Source organism: Pelodiscus sinensis, chromosome 5 (genome assembly GCF_052426305.1).
Source record: "Pelodiscus sinensis isolate ZL-2025 chromosome 5, ASM5242630v1, whole genome shotgun sequence".
NCBI lineage: Eukaryota > Metazoa > Chordata > Testudines > Trionychidae > Pelodiscus > Pelodiscus sinensis.
In genome coordinates, this window is record NC_143056.1 from 127,113,300 (window position 1) to 127,132,365 (window position 19,066).

Below are 19,066 nucleotides of genomic sequence, written 5' to 3' on the forward strand. Positions count from 1 at the left end.
AGGGCGGGGAGAAGAGATGATGCTGGACATCATCTTGAGGTGTGGAGAGGAAAGGCAAAGGGGAGAGGCGTGAGGGATAAGGACCCAGCATGCTGGTTTGAGGGCAACCCTTGAGCACTCACTTGGCACCAAGAGAATTTTTAAATCCAGTGTCTATGAGGGACCATTCCCTCTCCCGCCCCCCCCATCTCAAACAGGTAGAATTCTGGGCTGATGAGGCGTGGGAGGCATGGGAATCTGTAGCTACAGGGGCAGATGACCATTTTGCAGGGCCCAGGACAGCTCAATTTTGTGCCCCCCCCCTTTTGCCACGGCGCATGCGCGGTGCTTCTTGAAGCACGAGGCCTGGAGCGGCCGCCCGGCTCGCCCTGCCCTATATCTGCCCCTGCGTAGCTAGGACACTGGGCCATACAGAAACAGCCATGCCTCAGACAACCCTTTAAGGCACCAGGGCTGGGAGTCAGGGTTCAGGGCAGGGGAAGGCACTGTCTTCCTGAACTGGGAGGCATGGCACCACCCACACTCCACCCCCAGCTTCAGCATAGCCTCAGCATGGCTGAAGCCTGGGAGCTGGGGCAGTGCGCCCCGCCCTGCATTCTGGGCCAGGGAGGCTGCCATGGGGGGGGCTGGAGTCTATCACTGCATGGGAGTGGGCCTGGCTCCTGAGGGGGGGGGGGCTTCAGGCGGAAGGGGCGGGGCTGGGAGCTTGCTTCCCCCAGACCTATGTTCAGCCATTGCCCATGCTTCAGGGATATCTGCAGGCTGGGATGGAGCGGCACCAGCAGAGCTGTGTATAGGGAGCCCAGGGCTGCTGTGGGGCAGAACTGAGGTGCATTCACCACAGGTTAACTGGGAATAAATTCACACAGGAGGTCAGCTGCCTGCATTGCACCCAGCCCCACCCACACGAAGAAAGAGACAAGGCGGGGGAGGCAAGGCGTTTTATTGGCTCAAGGTCCACTGGTGACAGACAAACGTCCTAGCTACACAGAGCTCTTTCAATGCCTCGTCTCCCCCACCAACAGAAGCCGGCCCAATAAAAGCTACTCTCTCCTCAGCTTGGCCTCTAACGTCCTGGAACCAACCCAGCCCCAGCCACACGAAGAGCTACCATTCAAGGAACGGCCTGAAAACAAACACCTACAGCGTCATGAGTCCTGCGTGCTGCTACTAGAGAGGGCAGTTTAAACAGCGATACACCTGGAATTCCCAACTCCTCCCAGCTGTTCAAACAGTTTTAGGGGACAGCCCTTGCAGAGAAGGGGTGACTCAGATTAGGTCGGTTTCAACCCAAGAGCTTATGGTTGTAACTCTCCTCCTTCCCTAGCCTCTCTTCTTGTTAACCCCACTCACTGGGTCACAATTACATTAAAGCCCGGATCTCTGCCTCCCTTCCCTCCTCCCCCCCCATGCAACCACCTAGCTGGCCTTAATCTAAGAGACTTACCTCTTTAACCTCTCAGCACCTCCGGGCTGCTTGCTCCAGAGGCAGAACAGCGGCACAGAGTCCAAATGATTCACCCAAAGTCTGGGAAAGCAGGGAACGGACCCATGGTCCCCCAGCTCCCAGCTTTGCCCCTGGTCCATCCTTCTTTTCCTTTAAGCTGATGCAGAGTCCTAGGCATAGTTCCTCAAAGGTATTTAAGCACCTAACTCCCGCGGAAGTCGGGCACCAGGATACCTTTGAGGATTGAAGTCCTCTGGATTTCGATGGGAGTTCTGCTTGCATAGATCCTATTGCAAGGCCAAAAGCTGTGACTGCAAACGCCTGGTGGCCATGACCATTTTTCTGTTTGTTCTGTAAGGAGCCCAGCAGAATAACGTGATGGAGGGGAACCTGGGGGTGGGGGGAGGGGGGGGGGGGGAGAAGAGAACCTCATTCAAAATCCTACCACCAGCTGAAGAGTGTCCAATGGCATCACTAGATCTGGCTCCCTACCTTTGCACGCTCACAGCACGCTCACAGACAGCACGTTATTTTGTCTTTGGAATGCATCAGATAATACATGAAATAGTCCCCCCAGGAGCTTCTTGTTCCTCCTTCCCCAGGACAATTTCTGCAGAAGCGTCACTCCAAAGCCAGTACAAGGACTTCAGACCCTCAGCCATTAGGAAAGATTGTTCCCGAGGTGTGGGGAGAATCCTGGACTGAGTAGAAACATTTCCGGGGGGAGGGAAACGTAGCTTCATCCGTCTCCAGGTTTGTGTTGAAACAGGAACACATTCCCCACTCCTGCGCCTCTAAACTCACATACAAGAGTATACAGAAGCAAATCAAAGGCAAAGAGGCGTGTTGCTTTTGTTAATTAAAATGCCAGAAGCCTATAACATTGGCATTGAAACCACTACTAGGAGAAGGTTCCGCCTAGTGGCTGTACCAGATGAGGTTAACATGTTCGCAGCAGGTGCCAGCCAAGGGACTTATTCCTTCAGCTCCAGTGGTGAAAGTTCATGCTTCTAGCACTCAATATCCTAGGTTCAGTGCAGGGTGGGTTATACCAGCACACTGCTGATTACCATAAACCAATTAATAATGTTTGGTACAGAGAGGGAAGAATTCAAGAATGGATTTTAAAATGAAAAACCCGTCGTTAGAGAAAGCGAGAAAGATGTGTGGAGCCAGTTCTCACCATAGAGATGATTGTGGAAGCCTCAGTAGTTGCATCAGGGTGGGTGTATGTTGTCATTGACAGGGAGGAGCTTAGGCCATGTCTACACTTATGTGATGGAGATCAGTCTTCTTGCGTTCGATTTAGCGAGTCTAGTTAAGATCCGCTAAATCAGGGGTGGCCAACCCATTTAACAAAGAGCCCCAAAACAGCGGCAGAAAAAAATGCAAAGAGCCCACCAGAATTGTCAAGGGGGGGGGGGGCGGGAAGCACATCAGAACAGAATTGTCGAGAAAAAAAATTTTTTTTAAAGGAGGCTGCCCCTTTAAGATGGCCATCATCTTGGCCACCATTTTTAAAACCTGGCAGCTCCGACCTGGTAAGCAGAGGGAAGCTGTGGGGGAGTGCGGGCCATTTTGGGTGGGGGGGTGGAGGAGCGGCTTTGTGAGCCGCACTTTTGGAGGGCAAGAGCCACATGCAGCTCGCGAGCCGCAGATTGACCACGGCGGTGCTGAATCAAATGCTGAGGACACCTCTAGTCAGGGCTGGTTCTCTTCACAGTTGCAAAGAGTAAGGGAAGCAGACCAGAGCATTTGCTCCCATCAAACTCCCGTTGTGAAGCTGGTGTCAAGCTCGGCTTAAGGTATAATGACTCCAGCTACGTTATTTACGTAGCTGAAGTTGCACACCTTAAGCTGACCTTCCAGGTGTAGTGTAGACCTGGCTTTAGTCTCATGCTACATTGTGAAGGAAGAAAAACTGCAGCCATATGGGAGCAGAGTAAAAAAATCTGAAACTGAAAATCTGCAGTCTCCAGCACCCAGGACTAGCTCCACCTGCCAGCAGGAAAACCCAACCAAAAGTTGGACCATACATTGGCCATTTTGCAACTGCTTGTGAGGGGCACCTTGGAAACCACTGGTGAAAGAAATAATCAAGTGAGGGCATTATTCTGCAATCATTAAGTACTAAGATCCAGTTGGTTTCCAGGTATTTAGGTAGCTAAATACCTTTGAGAATCTGGCTTCATGTTTTTGGGGCATGGGCACTGACCTCTGATAATACACCGTCCCCACCACGACAACAGCTGCCCACAGCTAATATGCCACCACTGGCATGCCACCAAGGTCCACGTTCAGCCCAGGGATGAGCTTAGCCCCCAAAGGCTGCCCCAGGAGTCCCTGCTCTGTGTTTCATTCCATTTCGTTTCCATGGCTACTCCTGTAGCCATTACAGAGACCCAAGGCCCAAGAGAAGGACGAGACGCTTTCACTCCCCGGAGAACAGTGGGCTCTTGCCAACAGGGAGGAGTGTTGTTTCTTTGTGCGTCTTTCCTCCCCTTACCTTCTCCACTCCGCCTGACACTCCCACTGGCACAATTGCCTTCTTCCAGGACAATCAACATGTGACTAAATGGATGCCATCTCCACAGTACAGACCACCAGCTGCTGTTCTCCTGCCCTGTTGCACTCCCCTACCCTATTTTCCTCTCTCCTCAATTTTCTGTCCCCTCCGGCCACCAAACCAGCAGGAACTAACTCCTGCTTGAATTGCCACAGCACAAGGAAGAAAGGTATAGTACTTGTTACACTGGGGACTTTGCCTAGCCAAGGTGCTTGTATGGGGGGGGGGGGGGGGGGAGGTTGTCACTCACAGCAGTAAGCAAAATATCCGTCCTGATCTTTAGTATCATCTGAACAGATTAGCAAAAGCAAACAAAGGTGCACCAGTTCCCTCTAGCGGATGGAATCAGATCTGCTCACCTGTGTGTCACTGGCCCTGTACTGCTGACAGTTAATGGAGATTTTCCTTGCAATCTTGTGGCTTTTGGAGTGTTAGGCCAGGTCTATACTAGACCCAGGTGGTCAGCTTAAGGTGCGCAACTCCAGCTATGTAAATAACGTAGCTTGAGTCAACATACCTCAAGCCAAATTTAGCGCAGTCTTCATGGTGCTCCTGTCGGCTTCCTTTAATCTTCAAGGCTGCGAGGAGTACCAGTGCCATCCAGGGGTGCCCTCAGCATTTGATTTAGTAGGTCTTTATTAGACCCACTAAATCAAACACCAGAAGATCAATCTGCAGCGTGGTAAGTATAGACATGGCCTAAAGTTCTGGCCTCCATTTGCTATGGAGTTTCAATTATTATGGGAAGGCTCTATTAAGAGCTGCTGCTGTACACGTAGCTTGCCAAGAGAAAGCCTCTTTCTTGCACATATACAGCCTTGTGCAAAGATCATTTTCCTAGCCCGTTGCTGACCTCCTCTCTTTGCATCTCTCTTCTAGCTCCCCCTCCTCTATCGCATCAAACATAAGCTGCTTGTCTTCACTTCCAAGGCCCTTTGCGGTCAATCCCCACTCGACCTCTCATTCCTCATTCGCCATCAAGCTGTTGATGCTCACTGCAATTGGCCCCTCAGGCCGGCCTCAGCTGCGGATGTGTTAGATTTTCATACAGGCACCTCTGTGCTGTCTCCCAAGCACAAGGGACAGCTGGGAGACTCATAAAACATCTACAGCTCTGCGCCATTCTCTCCGTCAAATCCTTCCTGACAAGGCGCCTTTGCCACGAGGTGTATAAAAACCCCATGACACTCAGACCACTGATGTGCCCCGAACACTGCCCATCATGCTGACCAACATCCTCTCCTTTTCTTGTACTTCCCTGTTGTCTGTACACAGAAGGCAAGAGACCTGGGGCAGGGACTGTGTTTTTGTTCTGTATTTGAACACCATCTAGCACAATGAGGTCCTGTTCTGTGGATGGGTCTCCCAAGGACCATGGTGATACGGATAAGTACAATAGCAGCAGGTTCAATAAACTTGCTGGGATGCACTGCCAGCAGCTTCCCGCTGATGGGGCTCTTAGCACCAAGTGGCTGCCCTGTGGTTGGGTTTTTTAAGTAGCGTTTTGTCGTCAGATCACCTGGGTCCGCTTGACTCTCTGCAGGCAGCAGAGTTGTTCTCACCAGTATTTAAGCAAAGCCAAGGAAACCAGGCCCGGCCACCCGCCAGCACAGTGCCTCTCAGATGGAAGTCAAGGCCCTAAGATGGCAGTTGCCAAGGAAACTCCCATCGTTGCTCCCGCATACAGTGCAATACACCAGGGGCTCCACTGCCCTCCGAGGCTAAAAAGAGCAAACCATGAGAATGCCCCGGTGACTGGCCAGCTCCCTGTGCTCCATCAGCCACATCCTGACAAAGTCTCCATAACCCTAAACTCTAACCAGTGCCAAGAGATTCCTGCCCAATTCAGAGCTCGCGTTCTCACTGTCATGGGTATCATAAGAACAGCCATATAGGGTCAGACCAACGATCCATTGAGCCCAGTATCTTGTCTGCTGACAGAGGCCAATACCAGATGTCTCAGAAGGAGGGAACACAGAAGGGAATCCTCACCTGATCTCTCCCCGTCATCTATTTCCAGACACACAGAGGCTAGGGACACCATTCCTCCCCATCCTGGCTAATAGCCATTGATGGACCTAATCTCCATGAATCTATCTAGCTCTTTTTTAAACCCTGTTAAAGGCGTAGCCTTCACCACTTCCTCTGGCAAGGAGTTCCACAAGTTGACTCTGCACTGAGTGAAGAAAAAGCTTCCTTTTGTTTGTTTTAAGCCTGCTGCCTATTAATTTCATGTGGTGACCCCTAGTTCTTCTTAAGGAAAAGTTATTTACTTCCCATATTTACTTTTTCCACACCAGTCATGATTTTACAGACCTCTATCATATCCCCCCTTAGTCTCCTTTTTTCTAAATGGAAAAGTCCAATCTTTTTAATCTCTCTTTATATGGGACCCGTTCCAAATCCCTAATCATTTTTGTATCAATTAACCAAGGAGGGGAAGTCAAACGAAGCTCCCCCAGGGATCTCTTGCTGCCCAGGAGTGTGGCCTAGCACCTCTCCCAGCACCATCCTCTCTGAGTCTGTGCCCCTGCTCTCAGAGCTAATCCCCTTCCCACTGCTGGAATGCCTCAAAGTTACATTAGGTTTGGTTGGTGCTGCTGTACTGACTGGCTGCAGAGCGACTGGCTTAGCAAATCATTCTAGGCCATCAGAAATAAGCCCAGAGACATCCTGGTACAACCATGCATATCAGGATGTTAATTCTTCAGCATCAACTCCAAGGTGATCTTTACATGGGAAATGCCATCGATAAAATAAAATCACCACCACCCCCCCTCGCTCTTATCTGGAGCTTTGCACCTGTAGATCGCAAAGTGCTTTGCAAAGGAGGGCAGGATTGTTAGCCTCATTTTCCAGCTGGAGAAACTGAGGCACAAGAGGATGTGGTATGGCCAAGCTGGGACTAAAGACCAGATCTCCCACGTGGCAATGCTCTGCCCTCTAGGCTAGGAGTGGACCACCATTTTTGATGAGGGGGTCACTCCAAGAATTCGGTAAGGGGTCAAGGACCATACTCCTCCATGCTATTAATGGAGGTGGTGCAGAGTTTGTGACGGTGGGTGAGTGCAGAAGGGAGCTTGGGGGTGAGGTGCAGGAGGGGATATGGAGGGGTTGTGACCTGGGGCAGTGATGAAGGAGGGGGAGCAGATACTTGGGGGAGGGAGAGGCTGGGGTGCCAGGTGTAGGCTCTGACCAGGAGGTGTTTACCTAAGTAGCTCTAGCCCAGCAAGACTCTCAGGCAGGCCCCCCTCCCCCAACAGACACACCCCATTCAAAGCAGCTGACAGGGGCCAGGTGCTCTCTGCACTGCGTGTCCCTAGTTTCCAGCCCATGGCAGCTGTGAGATTGGCCCAGGCCCTAGCACAGCATGCAAATCTCCCCTCTACCCCCTGGGAGCTCTCAGCCCACAGAGTATCTGGCCCCACAGCTGGCTGCTTTGAGCAGCGTGGCAGCAGAGAGGCTGGACAAGATTTGGCGGGCTGAATTTTCCCCACCCCTTCACCAGGCCGTGCTATCAGTGGCTTCCCATATGAGCACTATTCAGGAACCATGTCTGTGGGGTGCCGTTCTGCAATAGCTATTGCAATTCATTTCCCCAGAGGGCTGCAGAATCACTGGAGGAAGGCATTGAAGCTACTACAGTTTCTGCATTAGCCCTGGACCACCATCAGGTTGGCCTGTTTGACAGCTGGCACCATGGCATCCTAACCTCCAGCCTGGGACATGCTCTGCTCCCCACAGGACCTTTGGGGGCAGGGGCCGTCAAACAGCTCTGCTCCAATCTTTGCTGACCTGCTCCTCCATCTAACAGGCTGAACTTTGCTCCAGCTAAACTAGGCCAGCTGGAACCACTGAAACGCCAGCCTGTTCCCTCTGGAGGGTTGGTGCTTAAACCAGGCGTGACGGGGTCTCTCTCCACGGCTCCACAGAGAGACTGACCCGAAGCCCCTGCTCAGATCCTCAAGAGCCGGTTTTCTCCACACAGCCAGTCCCGTTGTCCTGGGGCCCAAGTGAGGAAGCTGCTTCAACCAGGCTCGCCCGTGTAGACGCCAACTGCAGCTCTGGATTCCCCAGCCTCAGCAACTGGCCCAAGGAAACCAGGCCCAGCCACTGGCCAACACGCTGCCTCTCAATGGCGGTCAAGGCCCTAAGATGGCAGCTGCCCAGGAGATGCACTGCGTGGGGGAGCCACTGTGGGAAATACACCAAGGGCCCCAGTGCCATCCCAGGCTAAAAACAGCAAGCCAGGAGAATGCCATGGTGACCGGCCAGCTCCCTGAGCTCCATTGTGACAAGGTCCCATGCCAGGACAGATCTGGGATCATATCCAAGGGCTGGGGAACTGTCCCTATACGCCGCATCCTGCTGATATCCTGGTAAACCCCCCGGGGCAGGACAGAACCGTTTCCAAGACAGATCAGCCATGTTAGCTGTCCATAGCTCCTCCTCCCTTCACCCCCCCCCCCCCACTGCCAGTTTGGGACTCCAGCCCAACGCGGAATAAAAATAAAATTAATCCCCTTCTCTTGCTCCCCCCTCCCTCCAGCATTTTATCTCCTCTTCTTCTGGCTGATGGCTTTGTAATCCCAGCTAAATCCCTGTCACTCTCCCCCGCCCCCTTCTCTCCCAGCCTCCAACAGGGTAACCCCAGGACCAGCAGAAAGAGGAGAGCTCAGAGCACATCTGTACCACAAAGATGAACCCCCACCCCAAAGCAGAGAGAGAGAGACTGACCCCAGAATAGTCCACCTGTAACACAAGAGTCACTGGTTCAAGGCCCCCCTCTCCCCGATTCAAGGCAGAAATTGGTCTCTGACGTCCCACAGGAGTACCTGAATCATCAGGCAACTGTGAGGACACAGATTTCTCTGTCTCTGGTTGGTCCCATGCAGAAAATAAATCTGCAAACTGCCTTTCAGTGAACAACTGAGCGCTCTTGTTTTCTAGCCATCACTGGGGTGATGGCGAAGGGCTGAGTTTAACCCCTTGTGTTCTGCAGGGACACATCTAGACTGGGAACGGCCTCTGCTCTGGGACAAGAGATCCATCTGATCCATCCATTTCGGGCAGGTCAAGGCTTTTTTGGGAGGAAGCTGTTAGTTTGACAGGCCTGATGTGATCCTTAGGGTGAACATTTACCTCAGGAGATGCTGGTTCCTATCAGGGGCCTGTTTTCTGGCACAGCCTGCTCTCGCCCCATGAAAAGAGCCATTGTTCGGATCTCCTCACAGGGCCTCCTATAGCAGGTGCAATTCAAACAAGGCACAGGGCCCCAAGGCTGGGGCAGTGTCACCTCTGGAAGGCCTGCACAGAGGGAGTTGGGTTGTGTCTCATTGTTCCCGCTCAAAGCCCTACAGATTTCCCCTCCCCCGTGCCCTTCCTTTGCCACATCTTCATTCCCCACAGCAACCTTCCCCCTCTCTCCTTTTGTAGCAAAGCCAGAAAGTGTGGCCTTTCCCCTGCCGTCTGGGATCAGTGGATCATTAGCCCTATTTCACAGATGGGGAAACTGAGGCACAGGAGGAGAGACCCAGGTAAAGTCACACAGTGACCCAGGGAAAGAGCTCCAGGTATCTAGGCCCATGCTCTCACCCCTCATCACTATAGCCCAGCCTGGTGGAGTGGACTATCACCAAACCTGGAGAAGATAGGCAGCAGATGTAGTTGCCTCAGGCAACAGGACACAACAGGGATGGTTTAGTCTTCAAATACCTGCTCTCTTGAACGGGATGCACTCCAGACTGGGAACTAGACCCACTTCCCACAACACTATATACAATTTCTCTGATACCTCTGACCAAAAGCCACAGAGCTACCCTGAAGCAAAGAAGCAGCATACAGGGTACCCAACCCCAGAGTTCCCACCCGGGTCAGCTCAATTGCTGCCCACATGCTCCTAGGCAAGGCACAGCCTGTATTGCACCTGGGCTGGTGCCAAGCAGGCAGGGGAAAAGAGCAGGGAGGGGACAGCTAACCCTGGAGCCTCACAGACAGAGACCTGCCCTGGCAGGATGGAGACAGAGTTTAGTTTGGCCTTGGATTCCCTGTGTTCATCCCTTTGTCTGATACATGTTTAACAAGCGCTTCCTGGCAACGAAAGCAGTGAGAATCTGACCCCGTGCCAGCAGGCAGCCTCACCCCAGCGGCCTGTCATCTGACACCAGTGACCCCGCCAAGGGCTCGTACACAATTCTCACCAGTAGCCTACACTAACTTACGTGCGCAGCTCCCTCTGGGACCCCTCCCATCATGTGGCCCCTGGGAGCTTGCACAGGCTCACATAAGGAAAGGTGGGTGCAAGCAAGCCTCCAAGCACAACGCAGCTCACGAGTGTCCTTACACTAACACCACATTGTGCACAGCACCCAGCGCTCACAAGCAACCCCCACACACGCACACAAAAGAAACCAGCACCAGAGGCAGTGCTCCCAAGCAACCCTCTAAAGAGTAGCCCCAGGCACTAACCCATCCCCGTGATCAGTCAGCAGGTGCCCTTGTGGTGGGGGGGGGGGGGGGGGGAGGGGAGCAAAGACAGCCACTGAGAAAAGTGTCATGGCAATACCGGGCATGACCCTGCGGGAACTGTCATTGTGGGGTCCCACTGCGGGCAAGGCCGTTAACGGCCAAGCTGAGCAATGGGCAGGAAAAAAAAAAAAAACTTCCCCAGGAGGAAAAGCAAAGGAGGAAGTTGCCAGCTCAACTCATCCTAATACAAGCGGGAGGGAGGGGGTGTTGAGACTGGGGGGGGGGACCATTTCTTCAGCCTAACCTTCCTCAACTGCCCCTCCAGGTTCCTCCTTCTAAGATAGCCAACGGCCGCTAGCCCGTGCCCCACTCCCTGGTCTCAGAGGGCAGAACAACCTCAATCTTCACCAGTTTAATCTTCAGGACATTTCATGCAGATGCTGTTCTCACTCCCTCCTCCTCCCGGAGCATTAATACCCCTGCAGTGGGGCTGCCCCCAATGCAGCATTACACATCATGCTGCCCCCCCCCCCCCAATACCCTCCAGCTTCTCTTCTGGAGCGAGAAGAGTCTCCAAATTGGGGGGGGGACGCTTAATTATTTCCCTCCTTAACCCATATAAGGGAGCTGAGAGGAGTGGATGATACTGGATAGACCAAGGAGCTGGGGGTGGGGATGACACTGGACATACCAGGACACTGGTGGGGGGGGGGGAGGATGAGCGGACAGACCGAGGCGCTTGGCGGGGGGGGGGGGGGAGAAGAGAGGGGGAAAGGAATGCTAGCGGACAGACCGAGGCACGGGGAGGGAGAACAACAGTGGACAGACCACTGGGAGGGGGGGGGGGGGAGGACCGACCAGGGACGGCGCGGGGGGGGGGGGCGCAAGTGTCCCCCACAGCGGGCGAGCCCCCCACGCGCTATAAAAGGCCAATCTGATTATTAGCCCGGACACGGGACGCCTGCTGCAGCGACCCCCCCGCTCGGCCCGGGGGGGGGGGGCGAACTCACGGCTTTCAGCTGCTCCAGCCGATCCTTCATGGTGCCCCGCTGCTCCTCCCAGCAGGTGCGGGCGCGGCTGGCTCCAGGAAGTCCTGGACTGTGCTTCGCCTCCCTCCCACCGAGCTAGGGGGAGGGGGGGAGGTTCCTTAAAGCGGGACAAACAATAACCCCCGGCCCGGCCCCGCCCGGCTCGGCTCGGCTCGGCTCTCCCCTGCTCTCGCTCTGAGCCGCTCTGTGCCTCCGCGGGCGGCCGGGCGCAGCTGATCCTCAGGCAGCCGCCAGCTGCTGCTCCTCAATGACATCCACTGGGCGGGAGCGAGCTGGCCGGAGAGGGGGAGGAGACAGAGAGGAGCCTCCTCCTCCACCTGTGCAGGAGTCAGCTGCCCCGCAGGTGCACGAGGGATCAGCCACGAGGGAGGCAAAGGTGAGGCAGGCGGCGTGAGCAGCTCTCTGGCCAGCCGACGTCGGTGCGATCAAAGACATGACCTCCTCCACCCTGGCTCTCTAATGACCTGGGAGCCACCCGGCCACACCAATTAAAGGGACAGGCAGGCCAAGCTGGGCTGGGCTCAGACTCCAAGGTTTGCCCTGATCAGACAACAGGATTGCTCAGAGAAACCTCTCCTGCCCTGCTTGTGGCTTGTAATCAAATGGGAATTTTTCAGCCAGCCCGCCTTTGCCTCCCCGCTTGGGAAAATGAGCAGGGATTGCATGTGATGTTCCCTCGAACTTGATTCCATTCCCTGTGCGGAATAAATTTTGTTATATGCACCGAGGCATGCGCATATGTGCACCACCCACAGAAACACATGTGGGCGCTCTGCTAATCAGCTGGGCGGCATTTGATTCTCTCCTGGGTGGTCACCCAAGCACTCAGCTTACAGGGAACACTGATGTATGGTACCTCCCCATGCCTTGTCTGCTGTCACAGAAGGAAAAGCCCAGAACAAACACCTCAGCTGTTAAAAGGCTGTTAAAATTCCTTTGGATTTAATCATTGCTGAGGCCAGTTACTAAGGCAGGGAAGGAGATGGGGCCCAAGCAACAGGAATCGGGGGCCCACCTGCCCAGGGCTCATTGCAACATCAGGGCCTTGGCATTTTGGGTGGGCTTTGATTGTGTCCAGCATGTGTGTGATGATTTTTAAGGTGACAGGGTCCCTTTAAAGGTCCAGCTGACAGCCTGATTGCCTGAGGGACTTGTCCCCAGCTCCAGTGAGAGCCAGCACCTTTCAGGTTCAGCTCCTCCCTGGTGAACTCTGCAAGGAAATAATAAATGGAGCTTGTGACGTTCTTTACTTCTTTGTCATCTTTAAAGAAAATGGAAAGGAGGGGAAAGGGAGGAGGGGAGCTGGGCTAATATGAAACCTGATTGAGAAGGGGAGCTATTTTGATTCAAGATGTTTAAGATTCGGTGAGGGGAGATTGCATGGCTCAGCTCAAGGGAGAGGAAGCAAAAATGACTTTACACCACCTTTGTGCCTCCCTTAGTTCTGGGCAAGTCAGGGGCCAGGTCAGTCCTCTCTCTAAGTTATGACAGCCCTGTGATCCAGAGTGGCCCTAAAGGTGTGAATTAAGGTCAGGGTAGGCTTGCCTAGTGGTTAGAGTGTTGGCTGGAGACCCACACTGAATTCTCTGCCCTGCCACAGATTTCTTGTGTGATCTTGTCCCTCCGCACCTCTGTTTGCCTATCTGTGCATTGGGCTTAATAGCACTGCCCTGTGTGTGAGGACCAATACATTAAAGTCTGCGAGGTGCTCAGATATCACAATGATGGGGGGCATATAAGTATGTTGGATTTGAATTACACTCCCTTCCTGCCCCACTTCTGTCCCCAGAGCTTGTAAGGATGCCTGCATAGAGCTTATCCTACAGAGTGCCTGCCCCAGAGAAATTCTTCCTAGGGACTAGGGAGGGGTTACTAGGGGTTGCACATGTTGCTTGTATCTGATGAGCTTATTGTACCCTGGGGGCTCCTTGCCTCTGTCCACTCCCCCCAACAGCTCCCTGGATGCCACCCTCACACCCCCTCTATTGTAGTGAGGATCCCCCAGGCAGGGTCTCTGTGTGCCCCATGTCCCCTACCTTCCATACCAGAGGTCCCCATTTTTCCACCGGCTTTGCATGAACACCTATTCCAACATCCTCCGAACAGCAAACACTCTTTGTGCTCCCTTCCTCCCTCCCTCATTCTATAGTCCCCCTTCTCCCCTCCATAGCAGGGGTCTGTATGCTCCCCCATTTCCATCCCCCACCCCCGGGGTCCCCATTCCTTCTTTCTTCCAATCCCCTCCTTCCCAGGGGTTCACTGTGCTTCCATTCTTGTCTTTCCCTATACCGGGGCCCCCATGGCAGGGGCTTTGTGTGCACCCACTTCTTCCCTCTGCCAGGAGCTCTGTCTGCCTCCCATTCCCATCTGACTATTGTCTTTGACTCTGTCACCGGAGAGAGTCTGTGGACAGTCCTCCCCAAGTTCCGCTTCCTCAGTAAATTTCTGAACATCACTAAATCATTCCATGTGGGAATGCCGCTTCATGTCCTTATCTGAGGCTGCGTTTCAGCTCCCTTGGCTGTGGAGTAAAACATGGCTGTGCTCCAGCTTGCACACTATTTAGCATCGTGTTGGCAGCTGTGATAATAGATGCATTCGGAGACATTGATTATGGCGTTTATGTGAGTACCCTGTGGATGGCAGTGTCTTCTAGCTGTACTGCATGCCGGCAAAGACACAAGTTAGGAAGACAATTGAACTACTGTTCATTGATGATTGTGTTTTATTGGCCCATAACTTCCGGGACAGTCAGTTGCTCACTGGGGCCTGGTCTACACTAGACCAGGAAGATCAGCAAAATGCGTAGCTGGAATCAGCTTATCTTAAGCCCAGCCGCCGCAGCATCTACACTGTGAGAAGCCAACAGGAGCACACGCTCCCATCGGCTTCCCTTACCCCACACAGAATGAGGAGTACACCATGCCGGCAGGGGCTGCCCTCAGTGTTCAATTTGGGGATCTATACTAGCTCTGCTAAATCAAACACTAGACGATCGACCTCCGGAGGGTCAATTTTCTCCATAGTGTAGTCAAGCCCTGACTGCTTTTCCTGGGCTGCAAAATGTTTTGGCTTAACTGTCTGCCTGAAGAAGGCAGGAGTCATGCTTCAGTCTCGATCAAGAAATGCTGCAACTATTCCAGTGGTGTCTATCAATGGCACATCTCTTGAGGTCGCTGACAAATTTGCTGCTCACGCAAGGTCATTTCACAAGCTGCTTTCACCAGTCACTTTTGAAAATTGTGGCCACACACATACCACTAGACATTGGGTTTGTTTTTGCTTATTGGCCTGTTTTATTAAAAGAAAGCACGCAGAAGCAAAAACCAGAAAGCAAGAGACCTGTATGGCTGCATTCCTTTATTCGGCTGTCAGGGATAATATCTGAAATGCTGCTCTAAATGTCTTCCTCGTGGCATTGTTTCAATTCTATGTCTTGAAAAATTAATATATTTTTAATTAAAAAAGAGGGCAGAAATGATATGTATAGAGTATTTGTTTGGGAAGTGGGGAATGTATAGACTACTAGAAGATTTACCCGGCATTGCTTGGGTCCTTACCTCATTTAAATCATTGCTTGGGGGTGGGGTTGGGATGTGGTGTTTAGGGTGAAGGTTGCTACTAGAAAAGAGGGCAACACCAGCCCTCTCTCACTGCAGCAGTTTGGGGGCAGCAAACACACAGGAGGGGTCTATATGCTCTGGCTATGGGCCAGACAGACACACAGACAGACACACAAACAGACGAACTGTCTGAAATATATAGTCGATAGCTGCTCTTTTCTCTACCCCGGCCCCTTGCTGGCTCAATGGGAGTATAGCTGTGCCAATCCCCATCTCTGGCACCTTGCTGCCCCCCTGTGGTCATTCTACAGTATAACTCCCTCTTACCAGACCCTTTCCTTTCCATCTTATAAGAAACAATGAAATTCCAGGCACATCCCATTGTCTTGGCACAACCAAATCCTGACCTTGCTGTATGTTTTGATAAGAGGAAGCAGTATCCTGAAATTTGGTGGTCCTAGCTCTTACCATGTAGGAGGAATTCCTGAACAAACAGACTCACAGACAGGCAGACATTTCTAAAATATATGGTACGTTTATTAATACTTTTTTTTGTAAAAAATAAAGAGGGCAGCAGTTGTATTTATAGATTATTTATTTGGGGGAATGCAATGTCTACCCTGCCACAGCTCTGGGTGGGGGGAATGTAAAGCGCTGTGGGCCTAGAAAAGGGTCTAAAGATTCCCCAGATCGTGCTGTCACCTTAATAGCTCTGCTTGGCAATACTCGGCCTTCACTGCCTAAGTTAAAAAACTGATCTCTATTAGCTGTGGCTATCGCAGGCTGTCTCTGTGTCCCAGCCATGTCTGGAGGTGGGCACAGCACCACACAGAGTGTGTCCCAAGGGTACACTGAGCACTTGGGAGTCTGGGCCAGAAGAGATTACTGTCTTCCCAAAGGACAACCATGCTTGAATCCCCCTAAAAACGACGGGCGACAACAGCCATCTTTCCTAGGGGCTTTCACCTTGAAAGGCTATGGAGAAACAGTAGCCATCTTGACAAAGGGCAGCCTGTGACTTTGATAACACCAGCAATACTTGGGAGAGGGCGGCCATTTGGGATACGAGCAAGGCTATGTGCGGGAGAACATGAAACACCTTAAAAAGACATGAGCCCTCTGGTAAACTCCTGAGACTGGGCCTGCTGGTAAACTCCTGAGACTGGGCCATCCTGCCAGTTATTCCTGTTCCTGAGTGTCTCAGTGACCTGCACCCACCCCCACTGCTCCCTCTAGACTGGGAGTCTGCATAGTAGCTCAGAAATCTCCCAGAGGGCCTGGCACCCTAAAGGAAAAACCTGGAGTCCCCCACCATAGGCCTTCTCTATGGACATGAAAGCACTCAGACAGCCCACTAGGATACAGCTGTGGAAGGGGTGGCTGGGGAGCTAGGCAGTGAGATCCAGACCAAGTTACTCAGATTCTTGAGGCTCTGGACCTGCATACGTTGGGCTAGCTTGAAGGTAATGCTGGCTGGTGACGACTCTGTATCCTCTGAAGTTGCAAGAACAGCCTTGAGGTTCCAGCTCCTAATGCCAACCCCAAAAAGTTTTAAGGCAGCAGGAGTTAAGCATCTTCCAGCCCCACCCCAAACATCGTGGGGTCGTCTTAAAAACCATGACACTAAAACTACAAACTGGGTTCTTTTCATGGGGTCGTTGTGCATTTTGGCCTTTGCGGGTTCACATTTCCCAGCTTTTCTCCACAATGACACGGACAAGAAACATACTTATTTAAAAACCAAAGAAAGCCGAGATTCTGATGTAATTCCATGACTCCAAGGATAGGGCCTTTAAGGAAAACGTGAGCTCTCACAAGGCTTTCGATGAAATCATGAGAGTTGGTCACACTGAGTCCATGAAGCCCTTGTGAACCCAACATTGACATATGGACAGTGTGCTGAAGGTCTGAGCCTGTTTTCTTCCTTCATGGTGTTGGGGAGACACAAATCTGCCTTCCTCATTCAATCTTTCACGCTTTAAATTCAGGGCTCAGGAGAGCAGAGGTGGCTGGAAAACTGGCTTTTTTTCCTGAAGAAATATTTATTTTCTACCAAATTGCAATGTTTCAGTCAGGCTAGAGATGGGCAAGAGGCTTCCAGCAGGCTGGATCCAGCCTGACAAGCCACCAGATCTGGTCTGCGGCCGCCTCGCCAGAACCCTTAGGTGGAGAACAGCTCATGCTTTAAACAGCCAGCTGCTCTTCACTCTGGCTATGTCTAGACTGCAGGCTTCTTTCGAAAGAGGCTCTTTCGAAAGCATCTTTCGAAAGAGCCTCTTTCGAAAGATCGCGTCTAGACTGCAGGCGGATCTTTCGAAAGAGAAATCCACTTTTTCGAAAGAGAGCACCCAGCGAGTCTGGATGCTCTCTTTCGAAGACGGCCTCTTTACATTGAAGAACGCCTTCTTTCGAAAGAGGAACTTTCGAAAGAAGGCGTTCTTCCTCGTAAATTGAGGTTTACCACCATCGAAAGAAAAGCCGCGTTCTTTCGAAATAATTTCGAAAGAACGCGGCTTGAGTCTGGACGCAGGGGAAGTTCTTTCGAAAAAAGGCTACTTTTTTCGAAAGAACCCCTGAGTCTGGACACGGCCTCTGGATGGCTGGGGAGGGAGGAGGGAGACGTTCATGCTTCCCCAGCCCTCCCCCTCCCCCGAAAAATCTCTCAGCTCCCATTGGCCAGTTTCCAGCCAATAGAAGCTGAGAATTTTTGCTTGGGGGGGATAGGGGCAGTGTGGGAAGACTCCCTCCCCCACCCTATGCCTGGAGTGGAGCCATATGGAGCAGTCAGCAGCTTCGGACTGCAGTAGACAGTCTACCTCAGGTTTTTTTGCAGGGCTGCTGGTTGGGAGCTGCTTAGGTAAGTGCCTCCGAGCCAGAGCCTGCCTCTGACACTCTACCCTCTCTTTCCTCTCTGACTACCTGCCCCAAGCCTCCACCCAAACCTCTGTACCCCTCTTGCTCCTACTTCCAGGTCACAACTCCCTCCCAGACTCTGCTCCCCCTCCTGCAACCCTCCCCCAGGTCAGAATCCTTTCCTCCATCCATACCCCTTCCCTGACCTTGCACCCCATTCCCCTGGCCCAGGTTACCACCCAAACCCTCTGCATCCCCTTCACCCAGGTCATAACTCTCTCCCAGACATTGAACCTCCTCCTAAAGCCCCTCCCCCAGTCCAGAATCCTCTCCTGCACCCTTACCTCCTCCTGGACCATGCACCCCAAGCTCCTGCCCCCGATCACAGCCCCCTCCTTCACCCAAACTCCTTCTCAGACCCCACACCTCCTCCTGCACCCCATTCCTCTACCCCAAGCTTTCTTCTGCACCCAACCTCCATCCCAGACCCCAAACCCCCTCCATAGAAGTGCAGCCCTTGACCACTTGCCAAAATCTTGGAGTGGCCCACATCACAAATTATTGCCCACCCCTGCATTAGGCAGTGCTGCCATGGGGCCTCGTGGGTGTTGTAGTTCATGCATGTATCTCATGTTTCCATCCTCCTCCGTAGGCCAGATTCCTGGCCAGATGACATCCTCCACAATGCACCACTGTTTTCTCTCCTGGAAAGGCCAGGCAGCTGGCCTGTATAGGGGTGATCCGACCTAATGGTCAGGGCTCAGAGTCAGGAGTCAAACCAGCGTCAGGGTCAGAAGTCTCCCCAGGGGTTAGAGCCACTAATGGGAGTTAGGGCAAGAGAACAGGAATCAGGTATGAGAGCAGGAGCACCGAGTGGGAACCAGGTGAGGTCTCAGGGTCTGGTCAGCAGCAGGCCCAGGGGCTATTTGCTCAGGCACCGGGTGTGGAGGGGAACAGGAAGCTGACTTATCAGCAGTTGGTTGTTGGTCATCCTAGCTTCTGAGTCAGCAAGTGTGGCTCCTGATTGTGGTGTATCAGCTCAACTGTCGTTCCCCTGGCTGGCTTTGCAGCAGATAATATTCTTACTTAGCAACCCCACATGCCTGGCCCACTGGCCACA

General features: G+C 52.7%; 1 protein-coding gene across 7 annotated transcripts in view; it reads right to left on the minus strand.

The window, feature by feature from the left end:
* Positions 1–11,976, minus strand: part of STX3 (syntaxin 3) — a 31,591-nt gene extending 19,615 nt beyond the window's left edge. The window contains exon 1 of one of the 7 annotated variants that reach the window (XR_012903706.2): positions 11,492–11,975. Coding sequence is in view for 5 of the 7 variants with exons in the window: in XM_075928489.2 (XP_075784604.2) it covers positions 11,492–11,521 (30 nt within the window). In the remaining 2 variants the exon portion in view is untranslated. Of the gene's footprint in view, positions 1–8,848; positions 8,868–11,491 lie in introns of those variants that run through there. The other 6 variants (XR_012903705.2, XM_075928489.2, XM_075928492.2 and 3 more) reach the window with 6 other exon arrangements.
* Positions 11,977–19,066: the final 7,090 nt, after the last annotated feature.